Source organism: Balaenoptera acutorostrata, chromosome 7 (assembly GCF_949987535.1).
Source record: "Balaenoptera acutorostrata chromosome 7, mBalAcu1.1, whole genome shotgun sequence".
NCBI lineage: Eukaryota > Metazoa > Chordata > Mammalia > Artiodactyla > Balaenopteridae > Balaenoptera > Balaenoptera acutorostrata.
The window spans coordinates 67,392,735-67,409,378 of NC_080070.1; the positions used below are offsets into that span (position 1 = coordinate 67,392,735).

The 16,644-nt window shown below is 40.1% G+C and overlaps 1 protein-coding gene across 1 annotated transcript in view; it reads right to left on the reverse strand.

Annotated features, from left to right (window-relative positions):
* Positions 1–1,641: 1,641 nt before the first annotated feature.
* The window catches only part of VWDE (von Willebrand factor D and EGF domains), a 91,311-nt gene continuing 76,308 nt past the window's right edge, over positions 1,642–16,644 (reverse strand). The window contains 2 exon segments of the mRNA XM_057549654.1: positions 1,642–1,897; positions 2,208–2,244. Of these exon segments, the coding sequence (XP_057405637.1) occupies positions 1,642–1,897; positions 2,208–2,244 (293 nt within the window).

The following is a 16,644-nucleotide window of genomic DNA, read 5'->3' on the forward strand; positions in this document are numbered from 1 at the left end:
TATTTCTTAATAGAAATTGTATACATTATTTTCATACATCTTCCATTCTGCCTTTCCATCTTCCCCTCCATCACCAGCATTATTTATGCAATGTGGTAATACTTTTAATGTTCCTAGGTTAAAAAAATATCTTCAGAACCCTGTATATTTTCATCATATTTTCCAAAATGCACCATTGTGATTGTGATATTGTCCCTAATTTCAACTGAGGTAGCTAAAGATAGAATGTGTCGGACCAAACAATGTCTTCAACAAACTTTCTTGTAATACTACAATCTCCACCAATGAAAGATTCATTTCTTCCAGTGAGTTTCATCTATAAAAAATCCTCTGAGAGGATTCTGCTGAAGAGTGCTCTTATTGTCCTTGCTTTTCCCCTTTCACCTAGCTGACATCATTTTCCTCAAGACCAAGGGAGTTTCCAGGGGTGAGAAGGAAAGTAAAAATAATAAGGTTACCTCTTTGATGAGAGTAATTCTGAGTGGGACAACACTGTACCAGGTTTTGAACAGGTTCTTCATCCTGAGAGAGGGCAGAAGGGACATGGAGAGGTAGGAGGACATTAATACAAAACCCACATGCTTTATGTTCTGCCTAGGACCAGATGTGATTGCCTACAAGCATCAGTCGTAGGATTATTTTCCATTCACTGAGTATTCTTGCCAATGTTCTGCTTTTTGCTTACAGCATTGACATTTTGTACACAGTTAATATTTTTACATCCTTACACCCTGTTGAACATACTAAACTTTGTCACTCCAGTAGTATTGGGAGTGGACTTGGACAATAGGAGCCTCTACCCCAGCAGGTGCTGAAGCTGCCATTTTCCACGTCACTCCGACGGGACCAAGGGCATGTGGCCACCCAGAGACTGTGTTCCACCTTCTAGACCATACCATGGTACCTGGGACTCCGGATTGTCTGTTGCACAAGCGCTGAGCCCACTCTTCATCCCCGTGGGAGCTCTTTCCTGGAGTCTCTCTTCCTGTTGGCCTGCTTGCAGTGGGTGTCTTCCTCCCTAGACCCTAAGGGTAAAGCAATGCTGTTAGCAGAGACGTCTGTGGATCCTGGTTGTGAGGGTGCCTGTGGGCACTGGAGACCCCTCAAGTGTGGAGTGATATTGGGGTGGGAAGAGACAGGGAGGCGGAATGGATGGTGGAGTGGGGACAGCTGGAGACAGCTGGACCTGCCATCATCATATTCAGTTGTAGAGCAAAGAAAATTCTGAAAAGTCTCAATTAAAACCTTGTCTCAGGACTTCCCTGGCGGTCCAGTGGTTAAGACTCCGTGCTTCCACTGCAGAGGCTGCAGGTTCGATCCGTGGGGTGCAGCCAAAAAAAAAAAAAAAAAACTTTGCCTCAGCCTCAGGTTTCTTCCAAGACTTTTAAAGAAGAGCCCTGGAGGTAGGGCTTGGGGTCATCAAGTGGGCAGAAAATTCCAGGCATGGACCAGGTGGCATAAAGAGAAATCTTATTTCTTTTTCTTTTCTTTTTTCTTTTTCTTCCTTCCTCTTTTTTATTTTGTTCAGAATCAAAGGAAATCTTTATTCTTTGATCAAAGAATGGAGAGGTACGAACTCCTGCTTTCCCAGTGCATGCTCTCCCTGACAGGCCGTGGCAGGGCTCCTTTCTACGGGTCTTGTCAGCGCGGGAGGGGGCGGAGTTCTTGCGGGTTGGCGCAGGCGTGCTGCTCACGGCTCCAGCCGGCGGGGCGGGTGCAGCGTCTCTGCGCACAGCCCACCACCGCCATCTTGAACTGAGCGGTCATGCGCAGCCCTTCTGCACACAGCCCGCCAAGCTGAGATGTCAGGTGCAGACGCTTGACACTGGGAACTCCGGTCTGAAGGGCTGGATGTGTGGACTCTGCATGCGGCCCCCTGTGAGCAAATGAAACCGGACTAAGCCCAAAGGAGAAGAAAAAGGTTAGACTTTACTTTATTGCCCACATTCTGTTTTTATTTCCTGGGAATTGTTAATGGGCTTTGCCGGTGCCAAATCCCTCCTCTGCCTTTTGTCCTGCTCCTCATTCTTGAGGGGCGCTGATGGGCGCAGGTTGTTTACTGTAACTGCTTCCTGCTAAGTGTGGGTATTGTCATAACCCGGGGTGGAGAAGCAGGACTTCTCCCCAGCTACTTTTAGATCTGTTTGATGGTCCCAAGGCCTCAGCTCTAACTTTTTGTATCCCTGAGTGACCACCTTTGGCCTTACCTTTCGGAGACAAAGGGCACCAGACAATTTAATATACCTGGCCCAAATATTAGCGAGAGAATAATGGTCACATGTCAAATTTTCCTAAAAATAAAGGTATCTAGGTCTTTTGCCTGTAGGCAAATGTGACCTGATGTCGAGGCTCTTTGCTCTGGCCCGAATATCCCTGATTACGCTTTGGTTGTGTTTTTGGAAGAGAAGCTTCAGGTCAGAGAGAGGGTCACACTAGTAGTCAAGGGGGTCTCTTGTCCTAGGTTGTTTCTCTGGAAGTTAAGGCTCGGGGAGCTCTTCCCTTGAATGCAACGTCCCCCCGGAGTCGCAACCCCCCTTGCGTCACGGTGTTTTTGGCAAGAAAGTAAATTAATTTTGAAACTGTGCTATTCATTTGACTGTTGCTTTACCATATTAAAAAAAATGTTGTTGTAAAGGTATATTTGTTTTTACAAAGGTAGAAAATATTTAACAGTTTGTTGTCTTGCTTATTGTATCCTTTATATTTGGATGGGCTGGACCTGATTATATAACGGGTCCTCCCAACTTTCCTGGGTACAATTTTTCATATAGGATTGAGAGGACATTACAGATGAGTAAGATGAGTATTTTCAGATATTTTCAGATGATTCAGATGAGTATTTTTGTAATCAGGTACAGTATGCAGCGATGAGCATAGTGTAGTCAATCTCTACGCTAATCAAGATATAGAATATTTTCATGCTACGTAATGAAAAGGGGAGAGAGAATGGAGTTCTAATGCATAACATGACGTTTTCTTAAAGTAGTACTGCCACATATATAAAAATGGCTCTCTTTTCCTCATAGTTAGCAAAGCACTGATCTATATATAGAGTGAAAAAAATGATTAAATTTCTAATAAGTTCACATATGTAAGTGACTAGTATGGAGAAAGTCATAATATAATATATTAAAAAGTTATTGTGGGACTTTCTCTTAGGCAATAGAGTGGAAGAACTTTAGAAATAACCCTTTATTTTATATGTAGAAGTAAGTTGAGACCCAGAGCTTCGGCCAGTGCTCCATGATTAAATAGTGTTGATGCCAGATTCCTAATACAAGGAGCTTTCTGCTATAATCACTCCCAAATGGCTGATCCATCATTAATACAAATGCCCCAAAAGATACTTGATATTACGTACAGATTATATTTCTGTTAAACTAGTGTAAGCTTTCCCCAGTTCCATATCTCTAGATTCCTGGTTTGTTACATTATTGCTAAATGGTTTAACTGGAATTGACTGACTAGTACTAAGCAAATATTCTGCAAACCTAAGGAAAACTATATATAAAGCGTTAACTGGTAGGTATAGTCTTTTGTTCTTAATTCAAGGATCGTCACTAGACAATGAAGGGACCCCCAAATTAGACATTTTAATTGGGAGGCAATATGCAGCAGAAACGTCCATTCAACCCTAAAAATATGTTTGCTTTAGATCTTTGATTAGTGTCACATTCCCACTACTCAATATTTCACAAAAACATTAGACTAGATGGTTCTGTATACACTTGGCAGCAGGCTGATTCAGTTTTTTACAACATGAACAATCAAAAGGAAGCTTAACATTATTATTATGAAAAATATTTTAACGATTAAATTTTAAAGGAAAATATGTTTATATTTTGAAGGTAACATTTCTATTTGGTCCGTGCAGCAGGACAAAAAGTTGATTGTGTGAGGAGCAAAGATTTCAACTTTATATTGAGTTCATTTGGATGGGAGGGGATAATACGTCTTTTTAACAAATAGAGATATAACTTACACAAAGTAAAGTGCTCAGATCTTAAATATACAGCTTGATAAAATTGTATGTGTTGATTCACTCGTGTAACCACTACCCTAATCAAGATATAAAACATTCTAGACCTCTCTGAAGATTCCCTCGTGTCCCTACCCAGACAGTAATCCCCACCACACACATACCAGTATCCTGATTTTATCACCATATTAGTTTCTTTTTGAACTTCCTGTAAATAGGCTCATACATCATGTACTGTTTTGTGTCTGGCTTATTTCACTCAACATTAAATTTGTCAGATTCATACATGTTGTTGTGTGTATCAGTAATAAGTTGTTTTTTATTACTGTGCAGGAATTGATAGGTCAAGTATTATAATTATGTATGGCATTTGTAGGAAAAGGCAAATTTTTCCCAAATTGGTGATAACAGTAAAAGTTCTATTTGCTCCACACCCTCACACATCCTTCTTTGGGCTTTTTCATTTTAGCTATTCTGGTGGATATGGAGTGGTTTTATCTTGCAGTCCTCTGAAAACTAATATTTTGAGGATCTTTTTATATATTTATTGTCTATTTTGATATTCTCTTTTAGAAAGTATTGTTTAAATCTTACCCATTAACAATTGAATGTTCTTTTTCTCATTTAGTAGGAATTCTTTGTTCTGGATATGAGCCTGTTGATACATATGTGTTGAGGTTATTTTCTCTCAGTTTTAGCTTACCTTTCATTCTCTTGATAATTTATTTTACTGAACAGTTCTTAATTTTAACAAATGTCAATATTTTTATGGCTACTGCATGGATGTATTTTATTTTTATTTATGTAGAGGCTTCGTTGTTTAGCTTTCACATAAGTCTATGACCAATATCTGAGTAATTTTGTATGTGGTATAAAATACAGATCCAGGTTCTTTTAAAGTTAAATATGTGTAGTCCAATTGATACAGTGCCATTATTGGGGAGATTGTCATCTATGAAAGTGCAGTTGAGACACATGCAAGGACCAATTATAGTCATAGCATTTCCTTTGGAGGAGACTGAACCTGTCAAAAAAAAAAAAAAAAAAAAAGGAAAGAAAGAAAAAGAAAGAAAGAGAAACAGGGACATTCTGAAAAATGTCTCGTTATTTGGTATTAGGGACATTTTGGTTTTGGATTAAGAGATAAATTCTGAAAAATGTATACTAATATTCTAAAATAAAAAGTTTATTTAAAGATGTATGCAGATTTCCAGTTTCAACTCTGACATGCAAGGAAATTAGATGTCATCACTCATAAGAAAAATCATGAAAAATAATCTGGAAATCAATGACTTATCTTCGGCTTATCGAAGAACTGAGGTTACAGGGCAAACCACCATGCAAAATCTGGAGAGAGAGGCAAATATAAAGAATCATAGATAAAATAAGTTTTCTGCTTACAGGAGCAGGAGCTGCTGTAGCTACAGACTGGTAGGGACACTTAAATGTCACTTTCATGAAGTGTGGGAGGCAGACCTAAACTAGTGTGAGAAGGAGAGACTTCTGTGGTCTACAGTCTTAGAGAGGGTCCCCACACTTTTCCTGGGTTTTACTTACATTTTATCTCCGCATTCACTGAACTTGTCTTCTCCTCCGGTCAGTGTGCTGTTAAAAGTATTCAATAAGTTATTCAGATACTATATTTTGCTGTTCCATTGTCCTAAAATGTCCATTAGGATGTTTTTTATAGATTTTAAATTTCTGCAAAAATCATACATTTTTCATTCATTTCCTCATTATTTCCCACTACCTTTAATACATATATATTTTAACATCTTTCGTGGAGTATAATTGCTTTACAATGGTGTATTAGTTTCTGCTTTATAACAAAGTGAATCAGCTATACATATATCCCCATATCTCCTCCCTCTTGCGTCTCCCTCCCATCCTCCCTACCCCACCCCTCTAGGTGGTCACAAAGCACCGAGCTGATCTCCCTGTGCTATGTGGCTGCTTCCCACTAGCTATCTATTTTACATTTGATAGTGTATATATGTCCATACCACTCTCTCACTTTATCCCAGCTTACCCTTCCCCCTCCCGGTGTTCTCAAGTCCATTCTCTAGTTCTGCAACTTTATTCCTGTCCTGCCCCTAGGTTCTTCAGAACCACTTTTTTTTAGATTCCATATATATGTGTTAGCATACGGTATTTGTTTTTCTCTTTCTGACTTATTTCACTCTGTATGACAGTCTCTAGGTCCATCCACCTCACTACAAATAACTCAATTTCGTTTCATTTTATGGCTGAGTAATATTCCATTGTATATATGTGCCACATCTTCTTTATCCATTTATCTGTCGATAAACACTTAGGTTGCTTCCATGTCCTGGCTATTGTAAATAGAGCTGCAATGAACATTGTGGTACACACTCTTTTTGAATTATTGTTTTCTCAGGGTATATGCCCAGTAGTGGGATTGCTGGGTCGTATGGTAGTTCTATTTTTAGTTTTTTAAGGAACCTCCATACTGTCCTCCATAGTGGCTGTATCAATTTACATTCCCACCAACAGTGCAAGAGGGTTCCCTTTTCTCCACACCCTCTCCAGCATTTATTGTTTGTAGATTTTATGATGATGGCCATTCTGACCGGTGTGAGGCGATATATCTCATTGTAGTTTTGATTTGCATTTCTCTAATGATTAATGTTGTGGAACATTCTTTCATGTGTTTGTTGGCAATCTGTATATCTTCTTTGGAGAAATGTCTATTTAGGTCTTCTGCCCATTTTTGGATTGGGTTGTTTGCTTTTTGATATTGAGCTGCATAAGCTGCTTGTAAATTTTGGAAATTAATCCTTTTTTAGTTGCTTGATTTGCAAATATTTTCTCCCATTCTGAGGATTGTCTTTTCGTCTTCTTTATGGTTTCCTTTGCTGTGCAAAAGCTTTTAAGTTTCACTAGGTTCCATTTGTTTATTTTTGTTTTTATTTCTATTTCTCTAGGAGGTGGGTCAAAAAGAATCTTGCTGTGATTTATGTCATAGAGTGTTCTGCCTATGTTTTCCTCTAAGAGTTTTATAGTGTCTGGCCTTACATTTAGGTCTTTAATCCATTTTGAGGTTATTTTTGTGTATGGTGTTAGGGAGTGTTCTAATTTCATACTTTTACATGTAGCTGTCCAGTTTTCCCAGCACCACTTATTGAAGAGGCTGTCTTTTCTCCACTGTATATTCTTGCCTCCTTTATCAAAGATAAGGTGACCATATGTGCGTGGGTTTATCTCTGGGCTTTCTATCCTGTTCCATTGATCTATATTTCTGTTTTTGTGCCAAGACCATACAATCTTGATTACTGCAGATTTGTAGTATAGTCTGAAGTCAGGAAGCCTGATTCCTGCAGCTCCATTTTTCTTTCTCAAGATTGCTTTGGTGATTCAGGGTCTTTTGTGTTTCCATACAAATTGTGAATTTTTTTGTTCTAGTTCTGTGAAAAATGCCATTGGTAGTTTGATAGCGATTGCACTGCATCTGTAGATTGCTTTGGGTAGTAGAATCATTTTCACAATGTTGATTCTTCCAAACCAAGAACATGATATATCTCTCCATCTGTTTCTATCATCTTTAATTTCATTCATCAGTGTCTTACAGTTTTCTGCATACAGGTCCTTAGGTAGGTTTATTCCTAGGTATTTTATTCTTTTTGTTGCAATAGTAAATGGGAGTGTTTCCTTAATTTCTCTTTCAGATTTTTCATCATTAGTGTATAAGAATGCAAGGATTTCTGTGCATTAATTTTGTATCCTGCTACTTTACCAAATCCATTGATTAGCTCTAGGAGTTTTCTGGTGGCATCTTTAGGATTCTCTATGTATAGTATCATGTCATCTGCAAACAGTGACAGCTTTACTTCTTCTTTTCTGATTTGAATTCCTTTTATTTCTTTTTCTTCTCTAATTGCTGTGGCTAAAACTTCCAAAACAATGTTGTATAGTAGTGGTGAGGGCTTCCCTGGTGGCGCAGTGGTTGAGAATCTGCCTGCTAATGCACGGGACACGGGTTCGAGCCCTGGTCTGGGAAGATCCCACATGCCGCGGAGCAACTAGGCCCGTGAGCCACAATTACTGAGCCTGCGCGTCTGGAGCCTGTGCTCAGCAACAAGAGAGGCCGCGATAGTGAGAGGCCCGCGCACCGCGAGGAAGAGTGGCCCCCGCTCACCGCAACTAGAGAAAGCCCTCGCACAGAAACGAAGACCCAACACAGCCATAAATAAATAAGTAAATAAAGTGAAACCTTTAACAAAACAAAACAAAACAAAACAAAACAAAACAAAAATAGTGGTGAGAGTGGGCAACCTTGTCTTGTTCCTGATCTTAGTGGAAATGGTTTCAGTTTTTTACCATTGAGAACGATGTTGGCTGTGGGTTTGTCATATATGGCCTTTATTGTGTTAGGTAAGTCCCTGTATGCCTACTTTCTGGAGGGTTTTTGTTATAAAGGGTGTTGAATTTTGTTGAAAGCTTTTTCTGCATCTACTGAGATGATCATATGGTTTTTCTTCTTCAGTTTGTTAATATGGTGTATCACATTGATTGATTTGCGTATATTGAAGAATCCTTGCATTCCTGGGATACACTCCACTTGATCATGGTGTATGATCCTTTTAATGTGCTGTTGGATTCTGTTTGCCAGTGTTTTGTTGAGGATTTTTCATCTATGTTCATCAGTGATATTGGCCTATAGTTTTCTTTCTTTGTGACATCTTTGGTTTTGGTTTCAGGGTGATGGTGGCCTTGTAGGATGAGTTTGGGAGTGTTCCTCCCTCTGCTATAGTTTGGAAGAGTCTGAGAAGGATAGGTGTTAGCTCTTCTCTAAATGTTTGATCGAATTCACCTGTGAAGCCATCTGGTCCTGGGCTTTTGTTTGTTGGAAGATTTTTAATCACAGTTTCAATTTCAGTGCTTGTGATTGGTCTGTTTATATTTTCTACTTCTTCCTGGTTCATTCTGGGAAGGTTGTGCTTTTCTAAGAATTTATCCATTTCTTCTAGGTTGTCTTTTTTATTGGCATAGAGTTGCTTGTAGTAATCTCTCATGATCGTTTGTATTTCTGCAGTGTCAGTTGTTACTTCTCCTTTTTCATTTCTAATTCTATTGATTTGAGTCTTCTCCCTTTTTCTCTTGATGAGTCTGGCTAATGGTTTATCAATTTTGTTTATCTTCTCAAAGAACCAGCTTTTAGTTTTATTGATCTTTGCTATCATTTCCTTCATTTCTTTTTCATTTATTTCTGATCTGATCTTTATGATTTCTTTCCTTCTGCTAACTTTGGGGTTTTTTTGTTCTTCTTTCTCTAATTGCTTTAGGTGCAAGTTTAGGTTGTTTATTTGAGATGTTTCCTGTTTCTTAAGGTAGGATTGTATTGCTATAAACTTCCCTCTTAGAACTGCTTTTGCCATGTCCCATAGGTTTTGGGTCATCGTGTCTCCATTGTCATTTGTTTCTAGGTATTTTTTGACTTCTCCTTTGATTTCTTCAGTGATCACTTGGTTATTAAGTAGTGTATTGTGCAGCCTCCATGTGTTTGTATTTTTTACAGATCTTTTCCTGTAATTGATATCTAGTCTCATAGCATTGTGGTCAGAAAAGATACTTGATATGATTTCAATTTTCTTAAATTTACCAAGGCTTGATTTGTGACCCAAGATATGATCTATCATGGAGAATGTTCCATGAGTGCTTGAGAAGAATGTGTATTCTGTTGTTTTTGGATGGAATGTCCTATAAATATCAATTAAGTCCATCTTGTTTAATGTATCATTTAAAGCTTGTGTTTCCTTATTTATTTTCATTTTGGATGATCTGTCCATTGGTGAAAGTGGGGTGTTAAAGTCCCCTACTATGATTGTGTTACTGTCGATTTCCCCTCTTATGGCTGTTAGTATTTGCCTTATGTATTGAGGTGCTCCTATGTTGGGTGCATAAATATTTACAATTGTCATATCTTCTTCTTGGATCGATCCCTTGATCATTATGTAGTGTCCTTCTTTGTCTTTTGTAATAGTCTTTATTTTAAAGTCTATTTTGTCTGATATGAGAATTGCTACTCCAGCTTTCTTTTGATTTCCATTTGCATGGAATATCTTTTTCCATCCCCTCACTTTCATTCTGTATGTGTCTCTAGGTCTGAAGTGGGTCTCTTGTAGACAGTATATATACAGGTCTTGTTTTTGTATCCATTCAGCCAGTCTATGTCTTTTGGTTGGAGCATATAAACCATTTACATGTAAGGTAATTATCGATATGTATGTTCCTATTACCATTTTCTTAAATGTTTTGGGTTTGTTATTGTAGGTTTTTTCCTTCTCTTGTGTTTCCTGCCTAGAGAAGTTTCTCTAGCATTTGTTGTAGAGCTGGTTTGGTGGTGCTGAATTCTCTTAACTTTTGCTTGTCTGTAAAGGTTTAATTTCTCCTTTGAATCTGAATGAGATCCTTGCTGGGTAGAGTAATCTTGGTTGTAGGTTTTTCCCTTCCATCACTTTAAATACGTCCTGCTACTCCCTTCTGGCTTGCAGAGTTTCTGCTGAAAGATCAGCTGTTAACCTTATGGGGATTCCCTTGTATGTTATTTATTGTTTTTCCCTTGCTGCTTTTAATATTTTGTCTTTGTATTTAATTTTTGATAGTTTGATTAATATGTGTCTTGCCGTGTTTCTCCTTGGATTTATCCTGTATGGGAGTCTCTGTGCTTCTGGGACTTGATTAACTATTTCCTTTCCCATATTAGGGACGTTTTCAACTATAATCTCTTCAAATATTTTCTCAGTCCCTTTCTTTTTCTCTTCTTCTTCTGGGACCCCTATAATTCGAATGTTGGTGTATTTAATGTTGTCCCAGAGGTCTTTGAGACTGTCCTCAATTCTTTTCATTCTTTTGTCTTTATTCTGCTCTGTGGTAGTTATTTCCACTATTTTATCTTCCAGGTCACTTGTCCATTCTTCTGCCTCATTTATTCTGTTATTGCTTCCTTCTAGAGAATTTTTAATTTCATTTACTGTGTTGTTCATCATTGTTTGTTTGCTCTTTAGTTCTTCTAGGTCCTTGTTAAACGTTTCTATTATTTTCTCCATTCTTTTTCCAAGATTTTGGATCATCTTTACTATCATTATTCTGAATTCCTTTTTAGGTAGACTGCCTATTTCCTCTTCATTTGTTTCGTCTGGTGGGTTTTTGCCTTGCTCCTTCATGTGTTGTGTGTATCTCTGTCTTCTCATTTTGCTTAACTTACTGTGTTTGGGGTCTCCTTTTCGCAGGCTGTAGGTTTGTAGTTCCCGTTGTTTTTGGTGTCTGCCCCCAGTGGGTAAGGTTGATTCAGTGGGTTATGTAGGCTTCCTGGTGGAGGGGACTGGTGCCTATGTTTTGGTGGATGAGGCTGGATCTTGTGTTTCTGGTGGGCAGGTCCACGTCCAGTGGTGTGTTTTGGGGTGTCTGTGACCTTATTATGATTTTAGGCAGCCTCTCTGCTGGTGGGTGGGGTTGTGTTCCTGTCTTGCTAGTTGTTTGGCATGGGGTGTCCAGCACTGTAGCTTGCTGGTCGTTGAGTGGAGCTGGGTCTTGGCATAGAGATGGAGATCTCTGGGAGATTTTTGCCATTTGATATTTCGTGGAGCTGGGATGTCTCTGGTGGTCCAGTGTCCTTAACTTGGCTCTCCCTCCTCAGAGGCATAGGCGTGATGCCTGGCCAGAGCACCAGGACCCTGTCATCCACATGGCTCAGAATAAAAGGGAGAAAAAAAGAAAGAAAGAAGGAAAAAATAAATAAATAGAATAAAATAAAGGTATTAAATTAAAAAATAAAAAATAGTTATTAAAAATTAGAAAAATTTTAAAAAGTAATAAAAAAAAAAGAATAAAATAAGAGAAGAACCAAACCAAAAAACAAATCCACCAATGATACCGAGCACTAAAAACTGTACTTAAGGGGCTTCCCTGGTGGCGCAGTGGTTGAGAGTCTGCCTGCCAATGCGGGGGACATGGGTTCGAGCCCTGGTCTGGGAGGATCCCACATGCCGCGGAGCAGCTGGGCCCATGAACCACAACTGCTGAGCCTGCGCGTCTGGAGCCTGTGCTCCGCAACGGGAGAGGCTGCGGTGGTGGGGGGCCCGCGCACCGCGATGAAGAGTGGCCCCCACTTGCCGCGACTGGAGAAAGCACCCGCACAGAAATGAAGACCCAACATAGCAATCAATCAATCAATCAATCAATCAATAAATCTTTAAAAAAAAAAAAGACAGTAGATATTTAAAAAAAAAAAAAAAAAACTGTACTTAAAAAAACCCCAAAAAACAGACAGACAGAACCCTAGGACAAATGGTAAAAGCAGAGCTATACAGCCAAAATCACACACAGAAGCATACACATACACACTCAGAAAAAGAGAAAAAGGAAAAATGTATATATATCATTGCTCCCAAAGTCCACTGTCTCAATTTGGGATGATTCGTTGTCTATTCAGGTATTCCACATATGCAGGGTACATCAAGTTGATTGCGGAGATTTAATCCTCTGCTCCTGAGGCTGCTGGGAGAGATTTCCCTTTCTCTTCTTTGTTTGTACCGCTCCCGGGGTTCAGGTTTGGATTTGGACCTGCCTCTGCGTGTAGGTCGCCTGAGGGTGTCTGTTCTTCGCTCAGACAGGACGGGGTTAAAGGAGCAGCTGATTAGGGGACTCTGGCTCACTCAGGAGGGGGGGGAGGGAAGGTGGGGTTACGGATGCGGGGCGAGCCTGCGGTGGCAGAGGCCAGCGTGATGTTGCACCAGCCTGAGGCGCGCCGTGTGTTCTCCCGGGGAAGTTGTCCCTGGATCACGGGACCCTGGCCGCGGCGGACTGCACAGACTCCCAGGAGGGGCAGTGTGGATAGTGACCTGTGCTTGCACACAGGCTTCTTGGTGGCAGCAGCAGCAGCCTTAGCGTCTCATGCCCGTCTCTGGGATCCGCGCTGATAGCCGCGGCTCGCGCCCATCTCTGGAGCTCCTTTAAGTGGCGCTCTTAATCCCCTCTCCTCACGCACCGCGAAACCAAGAGGCAAGAAAAAGTCTCTTGCCTCTTCAGCAGCTCCAGACCTTTTCCGAGACTCCCTCCCGGCTAGCTGTGGTGCACTAGCCCTCTTCAGGCTGTGTTCACGTTGCCAACCCCAGTCCTCTCCCTGCGATTTGACCGAAGCCCGAGCCTCAGCTCCCAGCCCCCATCCGCCCCGGTGGGTGAGCAGACAAGCCTCTTGGGCTGGTGAGTGCAGGTTGGCACCGATCCTCTGTGCGGGAATCTCTCTGCTTTGCCCTCTGCACCCCTGTGGCTGCGCTCTCCTCCGCGGTTCCGAAGCTTCCCCCCTTCGCCACCCGTAGTCTCCACCAGAGAAGGGGCTTCCTAGTGTGTGGAAACCTTTCCTCCTTCACAGCTCCCTCCCAGAGGTGCAGGTTCCGTCCCTATTCTTTTGTCTGTGTTATTTCTTTTTCTTTTGCCCTACCCAGGTACGTGGGGCATTTCTTGCCTTTTGGGAGGTCTGAGTTCTTCTGCCAGCGTTCAGTAGGTGTTCTGTAGGAGTTGTTCCACACGTAGATGTATTTCTGATGTATTTGTGGGGAGAAAGGTTACCTCCACGGCTTACTCTTCTGCCATGTTGAAGGTCTCTCTCCCCCTTTATTATATTAATCACAGTAGTTCTGAAGTCTTTTACTGCAACTCCATTTCCTTAATTATATCTGGGTCTGGACCTATTGACTATTTTACATCTCGAATATAAGTGACTACCTGTTGTTTCTGTTGTTGTTTTTGCTTGTTTAGTAATTTTTAATTTTGTGTTAAACAGTGTGAATTCTTGTGTGTGGGAGTTCTTGATTATATTATACTCTCCTAGATTTTGTCATATTTTGCTCTGGCAAGCAGTAAATTACCAGCACCTACTTTGAATGACTTAATTTAAGGACGTGTAGCCTTGATCTATGCTGGTTATACTCTTACTCCTAGTTTTTTGTCCTCACTTGTAAGGCTGACCTTCCTAGACTAAAAGCCCTGTTTGTGACGGACTTTCTGTTCTAGTGGGCCCAAAGTCCAGTCTGTGCAGCTTCTAAAATCTCTACTCAACCTTTCAGTATCCCAACAGCTATTCTCTGGTATATCTCCCAGTGCTTCATAGTAAACATGCAAACCTTATATACTGGCCAACGACCAGAGGTAAAATTTTTTTTTTAATCAATTTATTTATTTATTTTTGGCTGCGTTGGGTCTTCGTTGCTGTGCACGGGCTTTATCTACTTGCGGTGAGCGAGGCCACTCTTCGTTGCAGTGCGTGGGCTTCTCATTGTGGTGGCTTCTCTTGCTGCGGAGCACAGGCTCTAGGCACGCAGGCTTCAGTAGTTGTGGCACACTGGCTCTGTAGTTGCGGCTTGCGGGCTGTAGAGCGCAGGCTCAGTAGTTGTGGTGCACGGGCTTAGTTGCTCCGCGGCATGTGGTATCTTCCCAGACCAGGGCTCAGACCCGTGTCGCCTGCATTGGCAGGTGGATCCTTAACCACTGAGCCACCAGGGAAGTCCCAGAGGGAAATTTTAATGCATATTTTTGGCCTCCTTGTGTTGGCCTCTTTCTCTTTAGTATTCTGATCCTCAAATCCCAACTGACTATGTAACCCTGAACTCTGATCTTTGTTTTCTTCACCTAGTGAGACTGTACTCTCTGATTGGGCTCTATTTTTCTGGCTAACAACAGTTTGGAAAATGCCTCAGTGAGAAAGCCAGTGAGTGCAGGGCTCACCTCATCTTCCTCACTTCTCTCTAGGATTATAGATAGCCCTGGTAGCCAAAACCAGTCATTAAAATTTAAAAACGAATCTCTTACAAGAGAAAACATATTTTTGTTTTAATACATATTTTCAATCAGATAATATAACATTTTAGCTATTTTTGAAATTTTGTATTTTAGTCTACAACCTTTTTCTCCCTAAAGACTGTAAGATGTAATGGAATAGAGAACAAGAACTCAAATGTTAAATGATAATGCAGAATGTGTGTTTCCTCTGAAATATAAAATAATTACAAGAAAATGTCATTTTAAAACTAGGTCTTCTTGGGACTTCCCTGGTAGTCCAGTGGTTAAGACTCCACGCTTCCAATGCAGGGGGCGTGGGTTTGATCCCTGGTTGGGGAACTAAGATCCCACATGCCGGGTGGCATGGCCAAAAAAAAAAAAAAAAAAACCAAACCAAAAAAACTAGGTCTTCTTATTACAGATTAATTCTATGTGGTGAATACTTGGCCCCAAACCACCAAAGTTCTTGAGACGATAAATGACTGTTTGAGATAGTCAGGGGCCTACAAGGGAAAAAAAGTGATACATTCAAATTGGGTATTTTGAGGAGTGTTTAATAAAATGACTGTTTTTTAAAACTATGTGGACAAAGAATAGGGGAACCACAAGAAGTAGTGCTGTACCTTGAGACTAGTGAATCATGGCAGTAATACCACCCTTAGAACAGAAGGAACAAAAAGACAGAAAGGTCTGTTTAGAGAGGAATTCCTTGACAGGAGCGGAGATCTTTAGTCAAGGGGCTTGCCAACCCATTTCACCCCACAGGAAGGAAGTCGAAGAAAAAACACATTCAGACCTCATTTTCCTCCTTTCCTCTAACCTCCTTCTGGGGCTTACCCAATTGAATAGAATGTCAGAGGACAAGGGAACTTGTTAATGTAATCCACACAAGTTCAGTCTTCCAGAATACAGAGTAGGGTGGAGATAATAAATAAGGAGTAATCTCTAGCTGGGCTAACAAAGACTGTCCAGCACACCAATGACAGTTTTTTTTCCCTTAATAATAATTTCAGCTTGGACTTATTTTTTTCTCAAATGAGATAGTAAACTTACAACACACAGGTGTAATATTTGTTACACCTAAGTTAAGTAATTAAAGTAAAGTTTAATTTGGGAATATATTAATTATTTAAGAATTTAGTAATTACTCACTGAACTAAACCATTTTATAAATTGAAAATGAGAATTCCTATTTGCCCTATCTTGACTTTCTAGCTGATTCAAAGGCAAAGTTGTGAAGAAAGTTAAATATGCCTACTCCTTACTTTTGAACTCTTTCCACTTTTCCCTTTTATTAGAATCTCGGAGGTTTGAGGCCTGAGCACAGTGGGTCTCTTCCATTATAATCTACTCAGAGTCTTAATACCTCAGGAGAAGACTTTCTATCCTATGAGGTCACTTAAAATACAGAGTTACTTTCACAATACAAGTAATCTTTACAGAATATTTTGTATTTAAGAAAAAGATTTCACAGGAGGACAAATCCTTAGAGCCAAGGAACCCACTTTAGTGGAGATTGAATTGTTCTTCAAAGTGATGATAATTTGAGTGTTGAGACATCGTATTAAAAAATAAATTACTCAGTGATTCTTCTGATTATGTGAAAAGTTCCAGTTTTTTTTGTAGCCTTTAAGACTTCTCAAACAGTTTTTGATTTCCTCCTTTAAATAAGGAGAGAGCATTCCACAAGTTCAGAATCATCAGGGTCATAGCCATTACCAAATGGAATCTATTAATTAATAAAGTTGTTTTGTTTTCCTTGTATTAATTTCTTTACAATTACAGTCTATTAAGAGCAAATGCTACCTGTTTAAAATGTATTGAACTGATTTCTTTCTTATATAGATTTAAGTAAAATAAAGCACTTT